The sequence below is a fragment of the Aedes aegypti genome, chromosome 2 (genome assembly GCF_002204515.2).
Source record: "Aedes aegypti strain LVP_AGWG chromosome 2, AaegL5.0 Primary Assembly, whole genome shotgun sequence".
NCBI lineage: Eukaryota > Metazoa > Arthropoda > Insecta > Diptera > Culicidae > Aedes > Aedes aegypti.
Genome location: NC_035108.1, coordinates 360,206,158 through 360,229,882, shown reverse-complemented (window position 1 = coordinate 360,229,882; position 23,725 = coordinate 360,206,158). Strand labels below are relative to the sequence as shown.

At 39.3% G+C, this 23,725-nt stretch overlaps 1 protein-coding gene across 7 annotated transcripts in view; it reads right to left on the bottom strand.

The window, feature by feature from the left end:
• The window catches only part of LOC5568871 (ELKS/Rab6-interacting/CAST family member 1), a 51,551-nt gene extending 30,989 nt beyond the window's left edge, over nt 1-20,562 (bottom strand). For 4 of the 7 annotated variants that reach the window (XM_021846463.1, XM_021846464.1, XM_001652543.3 and 1 more), the window contains exons 1-10: nt 20,154-20,561; nt 15,236-15,660; nt 10,196-10,403; nt 9,947-10,135; nt 9,683-9,859; nt 4,052-4,387; nt 3,697-3,991; nt 3,488-3,633; nt 3,331-3,414; nt 67-306 (exon numbers count right to left, since the gene is read on the bottom strand). In XM_021846463.1, the coding sequence (XP_021702155.1) occupies nt 67-306; nt 3,331-3,414; nt 3,488-3,633; nt 3,697-3,991; nt 4,052-4,387; nt 9,683-9,859; nt 9,947-10,135; nt 10,196-10,403; nt 15,236-15,660; nt 20,154-20,399 (2,346 nt within the window). In that variant the 5' untranslated portion in view covers nt 20,400-20,561. Of the gene's footprint in view, nt 1-66; nt 307-3,330; nt 3,415-3,487; nt 3,634-3,696; nt 3,992-4,051; nt 4,388-9,682; nt 9,860-9,946; nt 10,136-10,195; nt 10,404-15,235; nt 15,661-20,153 lie in introns of all 7 variants that reach the window. The other 3 variants (XM_021846467.1, XM_021846469.1, XM_021846465.1) reach the window with 2 other exon arrangements.
• Between the last annotated feature and the right edge of the window lie 3,163 nt (nt 20,563-23,725).

Below are 23,725 nucleotides of genomic sequence, written 5' to 3'. Positions count from 1 at the left end.
TGCGCAAGAAAATCACAGTTTTACTTCATGTAGTAAAACATGTCAATGATCTGTAAAGGTGCATACCCTTTTCTCACATCCAATTCGATCGGCATCCACCCTTTCCTGGCACAATTTAAGCCGATGTAGCTCTTTCTGGTGAACTAGTACATCTTGCTCAAGCTGGTCGATATACCGCTGACGTCCAGCCAGAACTTGGTCCTTGGATTCGATTTCCTTCTTCAGATCGACTATCAAAAGATGCAACGGAGTGGCATCCAGCTCCGAAAGCGTGCTTATGGAATCGCTTGACAGATTCTTTCCTATCTGGAAAATTCCCATTGTTGAACTGCTTGCAATAAAAAAAAAAACTGTTCAGTTGCTCCCTGTTTTCCCAAATTCGTCACAACCGCATTTAAAACGATTCACAGAACTAGAACATGACGCGACGCGCACCGGTCAACCGACGAACGAAAACTAAATGCGCATCCCGCCCAACAAAAAATCTGAGCTCTGCGCGAAGTGTCTAAAGTGAGAGATTTTCCCCGTTGTTTCCCAACTGCCTCGGGTAAAGATGTGGGATACCCAGGATGCACGAAGGAAAATCGGCAACCGAGGCGGCGTAAAAATTACGGACTTAATTTTAAAAAAATCGTTCGAAAAGAAAAGCTAATGCTTTAGCTTTGAACCAAAAGATTTGTTTCGAAGTCTATTTTAAAAACTTTATTTATTTTATAACAACCAATAATTTTTTAATGCAGCAAAACATTTGAATCGAATCTCGTATTTAGTATCATAATGAATCAATCATGTGACCATGGAGATCAGTGAATTCGACACCGTTCAAACGCCAAAGTAGTGAATTCGTGCATTGATCCATAGTGTATTTACAGTGATAGATGCGCATAATTGGGTTTGGGAAGGTGTGGAAGGAAGGGTTAATATGCTACATCAACAAGAAAGGGGACATGACAGATTGTGAAAACGTCAGAGTGATCCCAAAATGCTGCCTATAAAGTGTTATCCCAGATCTTTACTGTACGGAAAATCTTCCAAAAATGTTGTGAATGCCAGGTCCCAAACCAACTTTTCATCGATTTCAAGGAGACATACTATAGTATCGACCACGTAGCAACGATGGAAGTTGTGTATGAAGTCTTCAAGGGAACATTCCAATTTGTTTAAATCCCGCCGGGGACAAGGTGATGGACTTTCGTGCCTGTGTTCAATACCGCGCTAGAAGGTGTTACGCGGAGAGCCGGGCTTAACAGCCAGGGTACGATTTTCAAGTGATCCAGTCAATTTGTTTGCTTCGCGAATGATATGGACATTGTTGACCGAACATTTGAAAAGATGGCAGACCTGTACACCCGCCTGGAACGCGATGCAGAAAAGGTTGGATTGGGGGTGAATGCGACAAAGATAAAGTACATGCTAGCTGGTGGGCCTATCGCGACAGGGCTCGCCTAAGTAGCAGTGTTACGATAGACGGGGATACGTTCGAGGTGGTCGACGAGTTCGTCTACCTTGGATCCTTGCTGCCGGCTGATAACATTAGCCGTGAAATATGAAGGCGCATCAAGTCGGATCTACTATGGTCTCCACAAGAAGCTGCGGTCAAACAAGATTCACCCGGTAGTCCTCTACGAGTATGAAACGTAGACGATTCTCGAGGACCTGCAAGCACTTGGGAGTCTTCGAACGTCGGGTGCTTAAGACGATCCTTTGGCGGTGTGCAGGAAAACGCTGTATGCCAGCAAAAGATGAACCACGAGCTAGCCCACCTCTACGGCAAACCCAATATCCAGAAGCTGTCCAGGCCAAAGTTGGCAGGGTACGGTGGGCAGGACATGGTGCAAGAATGTAGGACAGCAACCCTGCAAAGATGGTGTTTGCTTCGGATCTAGTTGGTACAAGTAGGCGTGGAGCGCAGCAAGCTAGGTGGGCGATTTGGCGAGTGTGGGGCAGAACCGAGGACGGGAGATGCGGACACGAGTTTAATATTGTGGTATGAAATAGTTGATTCAGTGTTATCTGTTTATATGTTAACTAAATAAATTAAATAAACTGTATAAAAAATCGAGATATGAGAGTCTTTTGATCATTATACTAGAAGGATATTTTATAACAAAAACCAAACTATATCCTTACATTTCTCGCACTGCATTGCTCAATCTAACAAAAATCTACTGAATTTTGTGTATCAATCTAAAGAGAAAATAGATGAAGAAAAATTGATCACTGCAGATACGCTATTATGATACTATATGCGAGATATATAAGCTTTTCAATTGCATTTGAAGAAATATTCTCGTTGCATTGTTTACACAATATCATCCGCATATGCAGCTAACGAACAAAAGAATGGTGTTTATTTTTGAAAAACTACATTTCCCAGTTCGTCTCGTTTTGCTCTTTTGCCATGTGAACATAATGCAACAAAGCGACACGCGCCAAACTTATGGCAGCTGCACCAAATTGGTTGGAAGTTCCAACTTGAAATGAGAACCCCATCAACATCTCCGACACGTGATGGATGTTCCTGATGCACTACAGTCTGCTCTGGAGGAAAACACAGCTCCAATCCAAATATGAGATTGAAAATGTACATCATACACAAGTACAGCATACACAACTTAAAGTTTGATGCCTTTTCAGTATTTGTTTGTAAGCAGCTTAAAGTGGAAAAGTTTGATTTGAATTCAATGAGGCGCCTAGGACAATAAATTTAATAAGTAAATTAAAGGCCATGAATCTTAGTGAAAACCCATTAACTGATGTTATAATATACTGATATATAGATCAATTAGGTAGCTTTTGATATTCAGCTCAAACGGAAGTGCAATTTGTTCATGATATTCATAACATTACCATTCAACAGTTAATTTGAAGTAGAACGCACACTATGGAGTACACTTGTTCAAAAATAGAATTCAATCCCGGGTGGGATTACGCCACATGTCAAAGAATGGACACGGCATGGAGAAAATGCACCACTTTCGACGTGCATCCCGAGTAAAGATGTGCAACTAACATAGAAGTTATTAATAGAAACCGTTGAAGCCGGGAACCGCCTTTTAAGTGGGTTAGACTTTGAGCTGCGTCGCGTGCACACGAGTCTGCTCTCGACGGGAGGCACGTTCTATCACCGAAACGAAAGTGAGGCGCTCGCACTTTTACTGCTTCCACTACTGACTGCAGAAAATGTTTATTTACGAACCCGATCAGAATCCAACAGATAGTTTACGCGTGCGATAAATTTGGGATAAACAGGTCTTCGAGAGCAACTACTTTGAACCTAAGAATATAAACGAAAGCAAATGATAGGGGGGCGTAAACAATCAACCATACCAGATAGGCGATTTCCGCTGAAATATCACGAAGAACGGTTTGCATTCGCATCCGTTGGGCGCTCAGAGTCTCGTTGGCTTGTAGCTGTTGGACAAAAAAAACAAAACAAATTTCAAGATCATTTTCAGTTGTTGAGTTCTTCTGGGTGATGACTCACTATGTCGTTATCCACCGGCATGATGTCGGAATCGATTGAAGTCTCTTTCTCATCGGTATCGACCGACACTTGACTGCTCGCTGCACGCAATTCGGACGTAAGTTGTGCGATCTGATAGTCACAGTGCTCTTTTTCTTGCTGTAGATCTGAAACGGAAATTGGAGTGGAATTTGCTTAAAAACTCAATTGTCTCAAACGAGGAATTTCACCATTGATTTGCTGTTTAGCATCATCAACTACCCGACATAAATCGTGCCGTTCCTTCGTGATAATATTGTATCTTTTCACAATTGCGTCCAAGTACTGTTTGAGCAAATCAAGGACAAGCGTTTCCTGGGCTCGTCCAAGATTGGTATCATATAATTCTGGTTGGGTAATAAACTTCTCTATACTGCTCGGTAGCTTTGGATGTTCTTTTAAGTTATTGTTGATTTCGGTAATCAGTCTCTTGATCTCCGTTTGCATGTGAAACAATTTTCGCTGATTGTTTTCATAATCCTTGCGCTGAAAATAAATCGTGTGTATTTAAAATTAATCGGTATGCTTCTACTCCAAGGTTCATACCAGAACTTTCAGTTCGGATTCAGTTGCATCGAATCGGGCGTTTTGCTCGGCAATGATATCATCCTGGGCTTGCTTAGTCTGTTGGAACTTTCGTAACTGTTCGCTAACGGTACCCAATTCAGCTCGAAGTCGTTGAAGTTGGTCCGTTTCTGGTGGTTCTGTACCGACCGAACTCAACCGATCCGGATGCGATTTGGACGTTATGGTGTTTGAAGATGAATCCGAACGGACACTACCGAATGAGGTAACCGACTCGGACGAACACGTGGATACGGTATCCATGCTAGGGTTCGAAACCGAGCGTAGAAGTATAGGGTCCGATGATATTGTGAGGGACTGTAACGAGAAATGGTTTTACCAGGTCGCAATGCATATGAGGAAACGATGAACACATAACAAAAAAATGTAGAATAGAAAAAAATACTATTTATTTCACAATCATTTCAGCAATTGAATCTGTTAAAGCTAATGGTTGTGTTAGTAATCAGCCAATCACTCACCGAACTCGGAAATAATTCGCCATCCAAATATCGATTCATACAAAAATAAAAATACCATTGGAAATCTGCTAAAGAAGGCTTAGAACATGCCATAAAAATTCCCAAGAGAATTATGCTGTAACAAATATGACAAATATCTTGCTACAATTTGTCAGAAATCCATTGAGTAAATTTAAAACAGGTCTAGGATACTGTTGGATATTATGGTAAGTCTCAACGTACATGTACCGAGCCACCAATGCTCACATATGCAATATTTATAGGAATAAAAGAAGCACCATTTTAAGCATTACGGCAATAAATTTCAGAACGAAAGATACAAATCTTATTATGTTGTATGTTTTAAGTTGTTAAGTCATTTCTATTTAATTTTGCCCTTGATAAAAACCTAATATAAATTGCCGAAACGTCGGGAAAACAAAAATATAAATCATACTTTCATTTTTATCAGCATCTCCTCTAAGAATACCTAGTGTAATACCCTTATCCATAAATTTCTCCAAAAGCCCTCGAGTAATTTTACTGGGATTCTAAGGATTCCCGCAAGGATTGTTGTACGAGTTAATCTGTGGTTATCTCCATGTGTTGTTAAAGAAATTATTCGACAAATCATCTTAAGGACGTAACATCCTCCAAATTGTGATATCTCCACTCCACTTTTAATTGATGTATCGTTTACGCATGTGATTTTTGACCCTTGGTTAGGTTACGCTAACTGACTATGTACCCGAATGACCATATGAATAGCTGGAGAGGACTCCTATGTAGTAGAATGGATAAGAAAGAGCATAGAAGAATGAAAGGTGAGATGGGTTCAATAGGGGGGAAGGTTTTTTTTTTTTTGTTTTTCATTCATTGTTTTGCACGGAGACCATATGCGTTCTATAGATTGGTAGAAAGGGACGGTGGGAATAGTGGCCATAACTGCAATAATTAGGTGAATGTTTTCGACTGTGATGACTAATTTCTTTCTAAAGTTGTATCAGCTCTATCAGTCTTAAGGCAGCTAAAATGATTTGTGCTCCTACTTCTCCGACGTTTCGGCGTATATTTCGCCTTCTTCAAGGGTTTAAAGGCTGTGTTTTGTTGTGTGTATTGGTGTTTTGTCCGACTTGTGATCGTCTAAAATTTCTAATGGCGTCCCACTATGATCTGTGCGTATCATTCTTCGTGGCTCTCACTGTATTGCGAAATGTTTCACTGGGCTTTTTAAAGTAGCTTTCGCCTGCACCTACGCTTTTCGATAAAAGCTCTACGCGATAATCGCCAGCGTTGCTTTTGCCTTTCCTAATTTATCTATATAAATAAAAATGGAATAGTGTTTGTATGTTACGAAATAACTTGAGAATGACTCAACGGATTTACCTGATTCTTTCACAAATAGGTTCTTAAAGTTTTCCGACGTGATTGTGTGTACAAGAAGTCGAAGAACTTCACGGTAAAATTGAGAAAACCAGGAGTAGAAAACTGACACTTTTTTACACGGTAAAAAATCAGCACGCTCGATTGAATAGATTGATCACTTGCCTCAATTCAAAACACGAATCACCATGATTTGAAGGGTTCTAACTTTGGATTTGCTCTACTGTCTCTAGAACTAGACTCTGAAGTGAAAATCCGTTGATTTTGAACATCATGTCTTTTGTATGAAAGCAATCATTGACAGCTCGTTGTAGAAACTGATTGAGATCAATTCAACCCCTTTCAACAGATGCGAGTTGGTGTCGAGGTAAGATACTAGACTTGCACTCCGAAGATTGGCGGTTCAAATCTGGGTCAGGCGGAAATGTTTATTTTAACTTTTTTTTATTTCAAATCAAAACATGCAACGTTGAATTCAAGTGCTGTTACCTTGATTTTGTCAAGATTGAACAGTAGTGCGAAACCAAGTGCAGAACTATTGATAGCATGGTGCTTATTTTTTACCGTGTAGTATCATTTTGTTTCACATTATCGGACAGCCTACTGCGAGACAAACAAGGTTTGTCGGATTGACTAGTTTATTATATAATTTTATAAATCCTGTGTGAATTTCTGCATGAACTCCATCACAGTGCCTATAAAAAAATTTTAGAACTGAGAGAACTGGCTTTATTTGAGAGGCTTTTGACCTAAGGGATGGTACACAAATTATGTCACGCTAAATTTCAACTTTTTTGACCGCCCCCTTTGTCACGTTTTTTGTATGAGTCCTCCGATTTTTTGTAAGGCTTGTCACGCTTGGCTTGACCCCCTCCCTCCCCTCGGAGCGTGACGTAATTTGTGCATGACCCCTAAGGTACTTTATCTGCATCCTGTAGTGGCTTGTGCACTATGTTTTACGATATTTTTCTTCTGCTGTTGGTTATGTACATCGAATCCAAATACAGATGTAGAACGATGTATTTAACGTCAAATGCATTTTCTCTAAGGGGCCCAGATAGCCGTAGCGGTAAACGCGCAGCTATTCAGCAAGACCAAGCTGAGGGTCATAGGTTCGAATCCCACCGGTCGAGGATCTTTACGGGTTGGAAATTTTCTCGACATCCCAGGGCATAGAGTATCTTCGTACCTGCCACATGATATACTCATGCAAAAATGGTCATTGGCATAGTAAGCTCTTAGTTAATAACTGCGGAAGTGCTCATAAGAACAAAAAGCTGAGAAGCAGGCTCTGTCCCAGTAGGGACGTAACGCCAGAAAGAAAGAAAGAAGCATTTTCTCTATAGCGCACTAGTCCGAAGTTATGTGTCTGACACATGTGTTGCAGCAGAAGTAAAATATAGGATTCTAGAATGCCCAAACACAAAGCATTACCTACCTTGTAATCCACTACTTCCTGTGGGAATTCTAAGAGGAAGTGTTATTGCTAAAAATAAGAAATCATGTATTCCTTTTTCAGTGGATATAATTTATTTCAGAACTGGTCAGAGTTCAGACAGACCGGACTGGATTATTTTTTGACGTTCTGAATTACCCGATGTTATTTCGATAAAGATGCATCATCAAGTAGATAAGTTTCATTATCACAGCAAATACCTAAGGGGTCTATTTTATAAGTCGAGTCGATCAAAATGACTCGACTGGAGTCACTGTCGACCGAAAAACTTGCTCGACTCAGCTCTGTCACTCGAGTTTTTTGACAGTTGTCACTCTATGTGACTGGATTACTATGGGAGTCGACGGGTGACATCTGAAATATGCATGCTTGCTTTGATCGACAATGAATACAGACGAGTCACATGAATCTGCTCGATTTACAAAATAGGCCCCTTAGTCCTAAAATCATCAAAACAACCTGAAAAGCATACTTTCAAAACTTTGAAAAGTTTACTAAATGGAAAAAAAAACTGCACTTACGCCTTTTATACCACCTCCAAACCTTTACCAAAAATTCTCATTTTTTTTACAGGATGTTATTTTGAGACCGATGATTCTTTTCTACTTTTTTCTATCTTTATTAACGAGATTTTTAGCCCTGGCCTAGTTCATCTCGGGACCAAGATTGAGGGGTCTATTTTATAAGTCGAGTCGACCAAAGTGACTCGACTGGAGTCACTGTCGACCAAAAATTTCACTCGACACAGCCTTGTCACTCGAGTTTTTCGTCAGTTGTCACTTTAAGTGACTGAATTACTATGGTAGTCGATGGGTGACATCTGAAATATGCATGCTTACTTTGATCGACAGTGACCACAGATGAGTCACTTGGATCTACTCGATTTACAAAATAGACCCCTGAACCACGCTAGTGATGGTACTGTGGAATACATTAGTTGTTGAATAAACTTCATACGGTCCTTTTATGTATATATCTGCAGGTATTATTTCGAAATTTTATACATTTCTCTGAGCACTATTATAGAGCTTAAAATCAGTGCAACTGCGGTTCAAGGGATTGTCGAGGTACCGTCGATGGGTGTGACAATGGGTCTAGGGGAGATTGAGTAAAACGGAGATTGAGTAAAACGGATAAAATATAATTTACGGCAAATAACGCTGATATTGCTAGAATTCATAATTCATATACTAGGGAACAACACACATCATTAATCAAAATATACACTTTTAGCTTATTGACTGTTTAACGATAAACTTGCGACGATCGACACGCCATCACATTTCGTATAACGGAGTTCATTAGAACTAACTTGGAGGTGATGATTTGGAGGTTATTTGGCAATTTCGAGGTTAAAATCCCCTCCAAACACTAGCGATTTTGCGGTGGGATGTTGACGTTTGATGACGAATATGGAGTAGCATTGATCACCCATGTAAACAACATTTAGTAATGTCGTTACTCACTTAAATCTTGGCCCCTGGAGCCAAATATGAAGGCCAAATTCTCACAAGTATCTTCAGAGAAATTCTTGGCTGAATCTTCAAAAAAATCATGAATGACTTATTTGAATAAAATCCTAAAAAATGCATGGAAGAAATTTAATTTTGAAATCTTGGAATAAATTCTGAGAAAACCTATGGAAGATTCACAAGACAAATTTGTAGAAAACTTGGAAATTTCTTGAATTTTTTTTTCTGAGAAATTTCTGGAAAAAAATCTTCGAAATAATACCCAGGCAAACATTTCATTATGCTAGTTTCTGTTTGGAATCTTTTGAATTCTTGATTGGTCTCTCTCCGGTTATTTTTTGGATTCTGTTTCATTTTTTTTCCCGCATGAGGGCTCTGAAGTTCAAATTTTTAGAACACTTAGTCGCTACCAGCTTAGATTGACCGGTCAGAAACGCTTTGCATTAGTGCATCCGAACAGATCCGAACGCATTTCAATCATAGCCTTATGTATAAAAACAGCTTCAATATAACGCAATAAATACAACGAAAATATATTTCTATTCAAACAACGAAAATAATTTAGATTTCTACTGATCACCAATGACTTCAATTTTGCTTGAGCGCTTCTTAACTCGCACTTTGCTGTCACAAGATATGCAATCGCTTTCCTTTCTACTGGAGGCACCAGAAATGCTTTCAGTGTCACCACTCTCATGCTTAGTGTCGAACAGTTTAGTTTGCTTCAAAAGCTATAGACAACATGAAAAATCCCCATATTAGTAAAAACAACTAACGAATGTTAGTACACGTAATACAAAACCAACACCAAGGGTTCTAGTGAAAAAAATCAAAACGATACCTTTTTCAGTTCCGCATTATCCCGCCGTAAGGTGTCGATCACTTTTTTCCGATGGGTTACCGCGGAAGTGGCATCCCGTAGCAACCGTTCGACATCATTGAGCTTTTGCTGCAGTCGACAATTTTTATCGTAATGATCTTTGATTTCATTGATCAATGACTCGTTATCGCGATTTGACTGCGGAAGTGGTTCATATGCGAGATGAAAGGAGTAAACCTAGTAGGATTTGGACGGGTAACTTCCAACAACCAATAATCCACTTACCTGTTGATTGAATTTGGATTTCAACTCCCCGTTTTCCCTCCGAAGTTTCTCATTTTCCTCGACAACGGTATCCAGCTGTTCGGATTTAACGCGCGATAAATTCTGCAACTGCTGCAGCAGTTTTCTGTTTGATGCATCTGAATCCTCCAGCTTGAACTCGCTCAACGATTTCGACACATCGGAATCAAACTAAAGAAGGCATAAAATTCATTTTGAGTAACGAAAGGATTTTAACATTGCACATTTTACCTGTGAAAATATATCCATTTCTTCAATTTTATCCTTCAGACTTTTGATCTCTTGATCCTTCCGTTCGATCATTTGCCTTAATTTCTGGAGCAAAGGTTGATTAGCAATGTCACATCCTTCGAAGCGAAGATCTGGATCTGTTTCATTGGCACTGCTACCCAACGAAGGTAGATGTTCCTGGAGTAATTGCTCTAGGTGTTTTATTTGCCTATAATTAGATAGGATCATGATTAAAATTATTACCAATGACAATGTATGATTACTAGGCTCTGGCGGTAAAGTATCACCTCCACGAACTAACAATTTCTCAGGAAGTAGGTACCCACATTCTTTTCGACTTAGCATGTGCGTGAATAAGAATTAAAGGCCGTTTCTACATTTTCAACATTATAAACAATCACAGCTCTCGTCTAGGAAAGCGATGACGAAAAGGACACTTTCTACGCACAACTCGAGTAAGAGTTCGATAGCTATCCAACTAATGGCGTCACGTCACAGCTAACAACGATTCTAATCAACGATCCTAGATATGGTTATGGTGCACCAAAGACTATCCGTTGTGAATAACATACGTTACCGACGCCAGCTTCGGTACAATCTAGAGCGACTCGGACTGCCAGATATCGCTACTACTTAAAGCAGCCATTAAGAGCATAGCAGAGGAAGTCAACGGTTTGTGGAAAGACATCGAAGGAACGGTTAGTTTGACGAAAAGTGTCGAACGATTTCAGACGAGAAGAACGCATTACGGTCGTTGATGCAGCAGTAAAAAATCCGAAATGAATGGCCTGGAGGCAGAAGACCAAGATGACAGGAAGCATAGCTATATCGATCCGGCGGACGAAGGCGATGTGCCGTCTCTTAAGTGAAGTCAAGGATGAATTTAACAGCAGGCCGCTGGAAAAGATGGCATTGGAGCAGAAATTATTGAGATATGCCCGGACAAGTTGGGTAACGGTCTGCACCGAACGTCTGTCGAAAACAAGCCAAATCTTTAAGTTACGGCAGATTCTCCAAAAGTGTTGCGAGTATCATATTGCCCACACTCCATCTAATCATAGGTCACATACGATACTATCGATCGTTGAGCTATGGAAGATTATGGACGAAACCGGTTTTCCCGGGAAACTGACAAGTTTGATTAAGGCAACAATGTATGATGTAGTGTTATGTGAAGATATCGGGTGCGTTATCGGAATCGCAAGGGACTTCGACAAGGCGATGGTCTTTCTTGTATCCTGTTCAGCTTTAAGTTGTTATAAATCGTACGGGCTGTAACATAAAGGTTCGCGATTTTTAATAAATCTACCCAGTTCATATGCTTCGCTAAAGACGTCGATATCGTCAGAAACACGTTTCAGGCGATTGTAATCGAGTTCATATAGCAAGGATCTTTGGTGACGTCGGATAACAACTGCAGCATAAAAATTCGGAGACGCATTATTGCCAGAAGTCGTGTACACTATGAACTCCACAAGACACTGACAACTGGTTAACTTCACCTCCGAACCAAGTGTACCATATAAAAAAATATCGGTAGTCCTCTGCGAGGACGAGATGTGGAAAGTGCTCGAGAAGGATCTGCAAGCGCTAGGAGTTTTTGAACGCCATGTGTCAAGCAATATCTTTGACGTTGTCTTACAACTGGCGCAATTCTTCGGTGGCAGTATCTAGATAGTCGCTATGGATGGAAGGGTACAATGGGTGGGCATATTTTGATCATGCCTTACTAAAATCTACGAAAATGGCTTTTTCTTTTATTCCGGCAGATACAAGACGCAGAGGAGCGCCGCGAGCTAAGAGGATTGACCAAGTGGAGCAAGATCTAGGAAACGTTGGAGACAAACGGCCCTAAATCGACTGAATTAGGGGAACATTGTAACGCAGCTGTGTTTCTGAGGGGCGTTTGACCAGCAAAATTAAGAGGAAACTAACAATCATCGTTTCACAAATTTTCAAAAACAGATTTTTAGCTCAAAATGGAAGTTTAGTTCAAGAAAATCTATCATTGTATTGCACTTGCCATTTGTAATATGATGATAGATTTCCATGAGGATTTCTTCGAATTTGAACGAAAAAGCTGGTTTTAAATTTTTGATGATTGCTGATGATTGAATGATGGATTCTTGAGCTTTAAAGTAAGTAATGGTATGAGTGCTGTACCTTTCTTTCATCTCCAGTTGACGCTGCAAATCATCCATGGTTCCGGGTCATTTGGCCGAACGCCATTTGGCCGAATGCCGTTTGGCCGAACGCCATTTGGCCGAAAGGGTCATATGGCCGAATGCCATTTGGCCGATTGCCGTTTGGCCGAAATTGAAAATAATTGACGATAGATAATAGTTAACATGAATTTTCAATGAATTTCAAAGAACAATTTATTCTTAAAGAAGGATAAATCAGCTCTTTAGTATTAGTTCAAGAAATAGTCAATGCTGAAAGAAGAACATCATAAATGAAAACAATTACAGTGAAACCTCCATGAGTCGATATTGAAGGGACCATCGACTCATGGAAATATCGAGTCATGGAACAGCAATCCTTTGGAAAGTGGCTTCTAGGGACCATCATAGTAACCATGAAATTCTGTTTTTAGTATGGTTCCATGAGTCGATATCGAGTCATGGAACATCGACTCATGGAGGTATCACTGTATTAACTTCTCTGCTAGCGGTAATAGTAGCCAGCAGAGGTTTTCGCATTGCGTTTGTTGTCAGCTTTTGACAGCAACTGAAAGACAGTTTAAGACTTTATCGTCCTTCTGTAGCATCGGTTCGCTTCAATGCTTCGAATCGTATTAAGCGATTTTATTCATAGTTCTAGCAAACACGAGTTTTGGCTTCTTCTTTTCTCGACGGAGAAACAGTGAGCCTATTTCAGGGTGGCCACCATATTTTCATTTTGAAAATCCCGCTTTTTTCCCGGTTTTCCTGGTACAATCGCCAACATTTTCCCGGTTTTTGATATAGCTAATTGAAGATATTTCAACTCAATTTCTAATCTTTTGATCTTTTCTTCATGAAAGTAAAGAGTTCTCCAAAGCAAACAACACACTTAGAATGAAAGAAAAATCTGTGAAATATGATTCAACAGGTTTTTCTGTGGAACAACAGTGGTTTCTACATAACTGTCAAAAATTCGGTGAAAGCTAAAATATTACAAAAGTTTGTGAAACTGACATGAAGCTCGATGAAAATCAATCTTTTTACCATATACCGAAATTTACACTGAAAATCTGTGAAATCATAAGGTGTGGCCGGCGTATTTATAATTACGAATTCTGCTAAAGTTTTTGTTTTTTGTATATTTATATAAATATATTGGACTTCACTTCAATCATCACATGTCTAATTTTGTTCTCGCTATTCAGAAGAAGAAATCACCGGAAATTCGTAAAATATCTCCGAACTATTCAATACTTTTGACAGCTGAAGCTGGAAAATTCATGGATTGATCGATGAAATAAAACATCAATATTCGGTGAAATTGCACAGAAATTTGTGATTTATTCTAAGTGTGAAGTTTAAGGTGAAATTTAACGAAGCCACACATGTAGAAGCATGTATCTCTACTTTATTTTTTATTATTTTTGTCAATTTTTTAAAGAATGAAATATTAGATACTTTTTTAAAATACAGTCATCTCTCCCTAACTCGTTATTGAAGGGACCATCGAGTTAGGGAGGTATCGAGTTACAGAACACAAATCCAGTGCAACTGCGATCCAAGGAACCATCGAGTTAGCCATGAAAACCAACTTTTACTATGGTTCACTAACTCGATATCGAGATGCGGATTATCGAGTAAGGGAGAGTTAACTGTAATTGATTGTAAGAAAAAAATATTGTACCTCGATTCAAAACATCGTGTCAAAAATATTAGAGAAAAGGTTAAAAAATGTTACCTTGACAGTATTGGAAAGATTTGAAAAATATTTCGAAACTTGGTTAACGATGTTGTGAGGATAGTCGAACATTTTTAAGACACATAGTGTAGAAAGTAGAAATTAATTCATTAAAAAAATTAAGCATTCCAATGTGTTATTCGAACATAACGGTTTTCTACGACTTCTGGTCTGTAGCTCCAAAATTTCGTTCAACACTAGTAGTCATCTCAAATTCCCGGTTTTTGCCGTCTTTTTCCCCGGTGGAATCAAATTCCCGTCTATTTCCCGCTTTTCCCGTTTCTCCCGGTTCGGTGGCCACCCTGCTATTTGACGTTCACTGAATCGTACGATTTATTGATATACGAAAGCAACGGTGCAGAGTTAATCTTGGAGGAGAATGAAATCTTTCCTTAGTTAACCCTTGCGCTAAAAAATATGTTTTTAATTAGACTCTTTATGAGCGTATTAGAAGCCATAATTCCAATAAACTATGAAAAATATTCAAATATGAAAGAACAGCCTATGATCAAAAGAAGGAAAAATCTCTTATAAAAACTAAAGCAAGTGTAATGCAAATAATTGTTATATCAGTATAACTACAAAGAACTGTCGATAATTTAAAGATGGTAAAATTCCCAATAAAAACAAATAAGATTTATTATTGCCAACAATTATGGAACCAGTACAAATCGAAAGAATAGCCTATGATTAGAAGAAGAAAAAAATTCTGATGAAAATCAATCAGGAGTAAACCTAGCACACCGATGATAATCCGGAAACAAACCAACACATCAGCTTAGAGTCTTGACACACCTGAATTAACGGGTCGTTTTAATTATTCTCTTGGAGCACTAATATAGCGACAAATATGACGTTCGGCCATATTATCAAAATCAACAAATGAATCACCTGATTAGTTATGACTCCTACTTATCAGTGTTGAAGCAATTTTTTTTCGTGGTTCGGCCAAACGGCATTCGGCCAAATGACCCGTTCGGCCAAATGGCATTCGGCCAAATGGCGTTCGGCCAAACGGCATTCGGCCAATCGGCGTTCGGCCAAACGGCGTTCGGCCAAACGGCGTTCGGCCAAATGGCCGGACACCGAATGATGGATTCTTGAGCTTTAAAGTAAGTAATGGTATGAGTGCTGTACCTTTCTTTCATCTCCAGTTGACGCTGCAAATCATCCATTTGCGGATTTTCTAACTGACAATTCGATGAAACTTCTAGATTCACTGAGATTGTGGGTACCTCAGAACTAACGGTACCAGTTGGAGCCTGACCGCCAACGTCAGCCTTCTCACCAAATAGCTGATCCAAAGTAATGTCGTAGAGTTTTATTCCGCTCATGTCCCACTTGCCGGTGCTGCAAGCTCTGCGTATCACCTCCACTAGGCTGCTCCTGTCATTTTCCAAACGCTGCAGCGTCTGCGGTCCAAGGCGCGCCAAATTCTTCTTATAGTTGGCTCTCATCAGCTCTAAGCGATCGCGACAGGTGTCCTGCATTTCTTTTATAGCTCCTACCAAGTCCAAATTGACCAGCCTCAACTGTTTGACCCAGTCTTCATACAGTTCAATCTAAAAATTAAAACAAAGCAATCAATCGTAATAACAAGTCAATACATTATTGTTTGAAATGACGCATTCTATTCAGCACCTAGCATCCCCCTCTAGCGAATGAATGAAATTTCGCTGCAGCTATAAATCTTGTATTTGATTTTTTTTTTTTCAAACTGTGCAATAATTTCGTCATAGAACATATAGGGAGCCGGTACCAATGGTTGTAATGTACCAGTAGATTGGACTATGGAATAAAACGAACATTTTTCGATAAAAACGACATGTGGTATTTTTGATGGATAGATCGTCTCTAGTTTAGTCGATTTGCCAAATTTCAGCTTTTTATTTTATCAAAAAGTCATATGAATAATTAAGTTTATGCAAAAAATTTGCTCTCTTGCACCAGTAGTAGCCGTCGTGTTCCAGTAGTGGATCAACGGATGGAAGCAGTTTTTAAAATGGATGTATAAAAATGAAGAAAAGCCCTAGAGATGATCTTTCTGCTTCATTCGATAGATAATAATTGCTGTTCCGAGGGAAAAATGTTAAACCTATGTAAAAATTTACCGTTTTGTTGAAAATTCCTTGTATCACTTCCGAACGTCTACTACTGGAGCACTAGCGCAACTACCGGAACACGTGTACCAATAGTGGCTCAAGCAATTTTATGTTAAAATATTATCACTTTTTTATATTTTTCCCATATAGTAGAGGTTGAAATCTTTCTGTTGACGCCAAAAGATCTTTGTTAAGGCTTTTCGTTATTTTGTTATGATTTTTTATAGCTTAGGTAGTCCACTAATGGCACCGGCACCCTATTTCTTGAAGTTCGCCAAACTTCCAAACTACTGAGCAAGCTCTTACCAGAAATTATTCCAAGGTTTTATCAACAGTCCGCAAAAAATCTTTCAAGGAATTTGTCAGAAATCTATCAAGCAAATCCAAAAGTTTCTGTCAAGGATTTTGCTAGAAACTTTTCTGGGAAAGCCCCACATATTGCCCCAGGTACCGTAAAGTGCCGTATTTCAGCGCAGTTAACGAATAAAACATTTCAAATGCTTAATTAAAAATTAGTATTGCATCAACAAAAAAGCTTTATGGGTGGATCGCTAGCAAATCTATTTTAGATTATGGCAAAAATATAAACTAGACTGTATTCACACGTTACAATTGTGTTTTTTTTTTGAAATAGTTCACTCGTTAAAATTGCCTAATTCCGCGCATTTTTTTAACGCTTTTCCATATTCCGCGCAGAAGAATGAGCACTTGCAAAACAATCAAATTAACTTTAAATTTTGTATAAGGAAGCATCCATTCATTACGTAACGCTGAAATTGAACATTTTCAACCCCCTACCCCCCTCCACAACACTTTTTGTATGAAAAAAAAGTTACTTGCATAATTTAAAGCTGAACTTAAACCATCAGTGATATTTATAATCTATCGCCATCAATGCACTGGTGATGGAGCTAGTGAGCTAAATATTTTAAAATCTTTTATATCGAAATACACCGTGTCAGATATATTCTCATACAAATTCGAGGTAACATATTTTCATGCGTCAAACTGTCAGTCTAACTGACATTATTGGTGATTACATTTTTTAAAAGGTGTTATAATACTGATTCATCACAGACAATATTTTGAAATTATCAAGACTTTACGAAAAATTGTTTCCAGCGGCACGCTCATAGGCAGAGCCAAATTCAATCTGCAGTTATCGCACATCTATTTATTCTATTTTCTTAATATTTGTCTCTTCAAAACGCAATATGATAAAATTAAACTTTCTGAAATTTGTTTATTAATGCTTTGAATTTTACTTCATAAACCAGACCAATATGATCAAAAATTCATTTTAAGTACAGAATACGACTTCAATGGACGTTTTCATTACATATCTTATCAATTCATTTTTCTACTTCATCAAACGAGCTATTCTACGTTAGTTAGTTTCTACTACATGCTGAAAAATAGGATTCTCCTACATTAAATAAAATTATGCCAAAGAAAAGAAAAAGTGTATGAGAATATATTGACCGCGGTGTACTGATAACTAAGTTGCAGATGTTTTCGATAAAAATGTACGTTGCTCTTCAGTTGGGAATCATTGAAATTTGTGTATTCCGTTTTAGAAACCAATGGTATTCGTTAGCATCACCAATTTCTGTAGTGCCAGATAATGGAAAACCACAACGATTTAATTTGACTGTGATGAACGAAAGTACAACTTTTCCGAAAACACCAGTCTTCAAGATTGAGTAAATAATCTAGACTAGAGTCATATGGGTTTGAAGTATTTGATGCTCATAAGTCTCACCTACACTGAGAACAGCGTGGCAGTTGAAAATACTATATTAGAAGGTTAAATTAAATACATAACGCCATTTGATTTGTGCAGACTAAATTTGCATTTATTTCAAATATTTTGTGCATTCAATTTTACCATGGTACCAGTAAAAATTACTATATCATGGTTAAAAACTTGCAGCAAGCCAGAATCGAACTGAGGATCTTGCGATTGTCAAGCGCGAACGCTTACCGCTCGGCTATCGATGCGATTGGATTGAGAGGGACCAAAACGCAAATAAAAAGCGTTCTTGATAGCTCAATCGTGATTAGAAGTAAAATTAAGAACTTGTTCATGGTTCTCATTATTTCAACGCTTGTTTCAGTGTAGTGCAACTACAGTCGACTCTACACAACTCGATATACTTTATAACTCGATGGATTTTTCGGTCCCTTCAAATTTCCATACATCGTGCTCTCCATAAGTCAATATTGATATTTCTATAGGCCATTTCACATGACGTATCAAATCAGCTAATTCGGAAGCTCTTTGACAGTTCTTCTATGAAAATGACAGGCCCGTGTTAGCACCGGTCCTCCACCGATGTAAACAAATGCCTATAACTCAATATCTTCACTAGTCGATGTCACGTGAGAGGTAAATTTCTCTCCATAACTCTATATATATTTCAAAGTCAATCTTATCTGAGGAAACTTGGTCTAATTCATGTTTGGAGGTGAATAAATACTTGCATCCCCCGATTAAGGAGACGGACCTGGTGTAGGGGTTAGAACACACGCCTCTCACGCCGAGGACCTGGGATCGAATCCCATCCCCGAAAGAGTCACTTATGACGTAATAGTTATAGTGGCGACTTCCTTCGGAAGGGAAGTAAAGCCGTTGGTCCCGAGATGAACTAGCCCAGGGCTAAAAATCTCGTTAATAAAGATAGAAAAAAAAAACTTGCAAGTTGTAATAAAAGTTGTAAAATATGAAAATGATGTTTGTAAAAATAAGATGATTTTTCGACTATTTCGAATAAAAGTCTTCAAATAATAGTTTGTAAAATACTATCAACAAAATAATATTGCTTTCTTATCACATATAAAGGGTCATCCATAGATTAAGGGCCCTATAACTCGAGTTGACCAAAAACGACTCGACTGGAGTCACTGTCGACCAAAATTTTTGCTCGACTCGGCTCTGTCACTCGAGTTTATCGACAGTTGTCACTCTATGTGACTGGATTACTATGGACCAATGCACGAGTTCACTATTTGACATTTGAGCGGTGCCGTGTTATTTATGTGGCCATGGTAACCAGTGAATATGGCACCGCTCAAACGTCAAATTAGTGAACTCGTGCATTGGTCCATGGGAGTCGACGGGTGACATCTGAAATATGCATGCTTACTTTGATCGACAATGACAACAGACGAGTCACATAAATTCGCTCGATTTACAAAATAGACCCCTAAATTGACATAATAGACATAAATTGGAAATATTCAATGCTCACCAGCGCCTCACAGTGGCAGTTTGTTGAGTTGAGCAGACATGTAGCGTATAGCCCTTGATTCAATGAGCGACTTTGTACATTGAGATTTAGAACGATTTAACATATATCTTATTTTTCTGGCGTTACGTCCCAACTGGTACAGATCCTGCGTCTCAGCCTTATGGTCTTAATGAGCATTTAACAGTTATTGACTTTCTTTGCCAAATGACCATTTTTGCATTCGGTGGCTGGCTCGTCTTCAGGTTCATGCAAATTCTCACCAATAATAAGTAGCATAATGTTTAAATAATGACATATAATATCCAGTTCTACATAGTTGCTTTACTATCTCACTGAAAATGATCATAGAACGACTAATCTGACCAAATTGTATGTATGTTCAAATTATATACGTTATCCTAGTGAATGAATTTTTGAGGTCGCTAGCAAACCCTCCCCTGTTGGAAATCCTAACTACCTGACTACGCCCATGATGAGATCCCAATGCATTGAAATACCATAATAAGGTGAAATTATGTACATACATATAGGGATTGCCTTTTAATTGTTATTATTATTGTTATTGCATCCCATTTCAAGGTCCTTCCAGCGATCAACAGAGAGCAGGTACACGTGCCACCTGTTGCGTCTCGTCGCGCTTCAGCGACCTTGGATGCCGTAAGGCGGGCCTCGCATGCCACGCTTCAGTCGGTCAGTACTCACCTTGAAGTGACTGTCGTTCCCATGTTCCTCCACGATCCGAAGACGTCGCTCGAACACCGAGTTCAGTTCCTCCACCAGGCCGACGTCCAGCGAGCGAGTTTCGCCGCATTTCGCACAATCGCCACCCTCGGCCGTCTGACAGCAGCTTAGGCGCTGTTGCTGTTGTTGCTCTTGCTCCGGAACGACGGCAGGACTTTCGGCCAACGCCACATCCTCCACCGAAGAGCTACCCAGTCCTGAATCCATCGGGACATTCAGCAGAGAGAGCAAATCGGGATGCGCTTTTGACACCTCTCGACAAAAATGGACACAAGACACAGCACAAAATCACTGCTTACTTTGTTTACGTTCAAGGCACAAATAATGACGACGACGACGACGACTATGAATCTAGAGGAGGTATGTGGTTTGATATGCGAGTACGCGAGCACCTTCAACATCTCCGCGGAATCGCGAGTAAACCGCGTGCACGTGGTGGTGTTCGTGAGATTGCGCGCCACACGCAGCATCCAACGCAAGCATCGTGAACGGGACCCGCGTGCAGTAAATATTGAATGAAAGGCGAATGGTTCATGAAATAGTACCTATCATCCTAATCTGGTAAAACAAATTTAAAATTTTATTAACCCACCGTCAGTCGCCCTAGTGTACTGAATACACGCACTACACGAAAAGTCGAAAAACACGTTGAAATTCCATTCAAATTGATCCGGGTGTTGGACCAATTCCAAGATCTACTCTTCTTTTAGCTTGTAGAAAAGAAATTTTTCGAAAAAATCAACGAAAAGTACACTTTAACCTCTTTTTACGACCGTGTTTTTACCGACGGTTCGTTTTACGACCACTTCTTTACGACCGAAATTCAGATTAACGACCGTTTTTATAAATGCTCATTATCTTAAAAAGTATTCAAAATAGAGGATCATGATGTTCAGCAAAATTGATCAGTAGTTCAAGGGCTAACATATGGTGGTCATTGAATTGCGAAATTCTGCCACTAGGTGGCGCTAGTGAGCATCGAAATTTTGTTTTGCGGATATCTCAGGATCCTGATCACTTAGATAGATGGCGTCTTCGGCAAAGTTGTTCAGTAGCTCAAGGACTATCATTATAAACGCTATGAGGTTCAAAATTTTGCCACCAGGCGGCGCTAGTGAGCATGAAACATTTGTTTTGCGGTTATCTCAGGATCCTGACAACTTAGAAAGATGGCGCCTTCAGCAAAGTTGTTCAGTAGCTCAAGCGCTATCTGAACAACTTTGCCGAAGACGCTATTTTGCTAAGTGGACAGGATCCTGATATATCCGCAAAACAATAGTTGCATACACACTTGTACTGTCTGGTGGCCCAATTTCTCTAAAACAGTGTTGCCAGCTACGACAAAATTTTGAACCCTTCATGAAAAACTGGATTACAGTTGAAGAGTATTGCTATGATGCTAAGCATTATATTTTTCTGTTCCGCTCAAGTTTTATGGTTTTGATCTTTTCTTTATTCTTCTTAATCAGTGTTGCCAGCCACATGAACATTTGTGATTCGGCCGACTGTATGGCACGCAACACTTCCTTCAACTTAGGTGAACATTCGGTATCGTTATCTATATTTTTTTTTGGTATTTGCATATCACACCCCCATAAGGGGCCTTCCTTAGCCGAGTGGTTAGAATCCGCGGCTACAAAGTAAAGCCATGCTGAAGGTGTTTGGGTTCAATTCCCGGTCGGTCCAGGATCTTTTCGTAATGGAAATTTCCTTGATTTCCCTGGGCATAGAGTATCATCGTACCTGCCACACGATATACGAATGCGAAAATGGCAACTTTGGCAAAGAAAGCTCTCAGTTAATAACTGTGGAAGTGCTCATAGAACACTAATCTGAGAAGCAGGTTCTGTCCCAGTGGGGACGTAATGCCAAGAAGAAGAAGAAGGACCCCCATAAAACTGGCTCTTTTGATAACAATCGAGCAGTTTAGCCATCTATTATTACCAAAATATGAAAACTTGAACGGCCATTTGGGAAAGATCTCAACCCATGCTTCAACTTTGCCGAATATCTCGAATCAGTATTTCCGCATAGAGACGTTGCATTTTTCAAAAACATAAATATAGGGTAAAAGCACCGGTTTTGGCCAGCCTAAGAGAAAATGTCAATAAAAAATAAATGGGAAGCTGTATTTATACTACAAATATGTCAAATGCAAGCTTTCAATGCATATTATGTGTGTAAAATATCAAAACTGAACTATGACCATTTCGCTTTGAAAATCCCGTTGTTCAATATAGGCCAACGGAACCAGTTTCGGCCAGAGATTTATCTTCGGTTCCTGAATTGGCCAATCGCATTGATTTCTCATGAGAGTGGCCAAATTAGGAGTGCCCTGGCCAAATTAGGTGTATGTGAGTTAAAATTATAAGGAAAATGAGTTGTTTTTCGTATGTTTTGAGTCAATTTGGACGAGTAAATGAATGTAGCTCTATCATGTGAATGTGATCTACTGAACACAAAAGGTTTCATGCTGATTGGCTGTGTAAAACGGTGTATAATCTCCTATGGCTACAAATGGCGTATGGCCAAAACCGGAGCTTCTACCCTAACCTTGATTTTTTTACGACCGATTTTTTTAACGACCCACGTCGTAAAAAGAGGTTGGGATGTACCGTTTTGATTCATATTACGGACAGCTTCAAATTCCGGACACTCTCGTTTGTATGGGAAACATTTCACACGAAATGTTTCAATTTTCGCCGTCCAAAAGTTCTCATTTTCGAGGCTCGTTTTATTAGGTTTTTTCCATAAAAATCATTGCAAATTTATAATGCCCAACTACCTTAGACGTCTCTTAAGTGGTTGAACGATTTTAATTGATGATTTGACTGTTCCATTAATGATTATCATGAGCTGTCCGTAATTCGAATCAAAGCGTCCGGAATATGAGGCAAAATTGAGGGAGCGTCCGAAATAAGAATCATGAAAAGGCCACACGTTTTGATTTATTTAAAATTATTCAAGTTGCGGACGCGTATTTTTTACCCACCATCCGAAAGTTAAGGGCTTCCGACGCTCGATAACGCTAAAAAATCATACAGAATGATTTATTTTGTATGGTCCAAGCTGGGTTATACTTCACTGAGGCCTTAAGTGTCCGTAATATGAATCAAAACGGTATTCCAAAACATCGCGTGTACTTAATACACCAGTGCGACCGCTCGTGTAACTTTTTTTTTACTGAGCCCGTACACGAGCGGTCGCATCGTTATTGATTACCGTGCGAGATCGACATCCATACACCTAAGAAATTAATCTAAATCCGTCCACTTCACACAAAACGCCTACTATTTGTATGAAGTGTACGAATTTTGAGCCTGTACGGATTTCGGTTCCCCACTGTACACGCGGAGCTATTTTGATAGTAAATCTAAAGCTAGGCACAGAGAACATATATCGAGGCTCGAACAAAATTCCATCAAAATCATGTGTAAAGGTTTTCGCAATCAAACGTCAACATCCCATCGCAAAATCGCTAATGTTTGGAGGTGATTTTAACCTCCAAATTGCGAAATCATCATTTCCAAGTT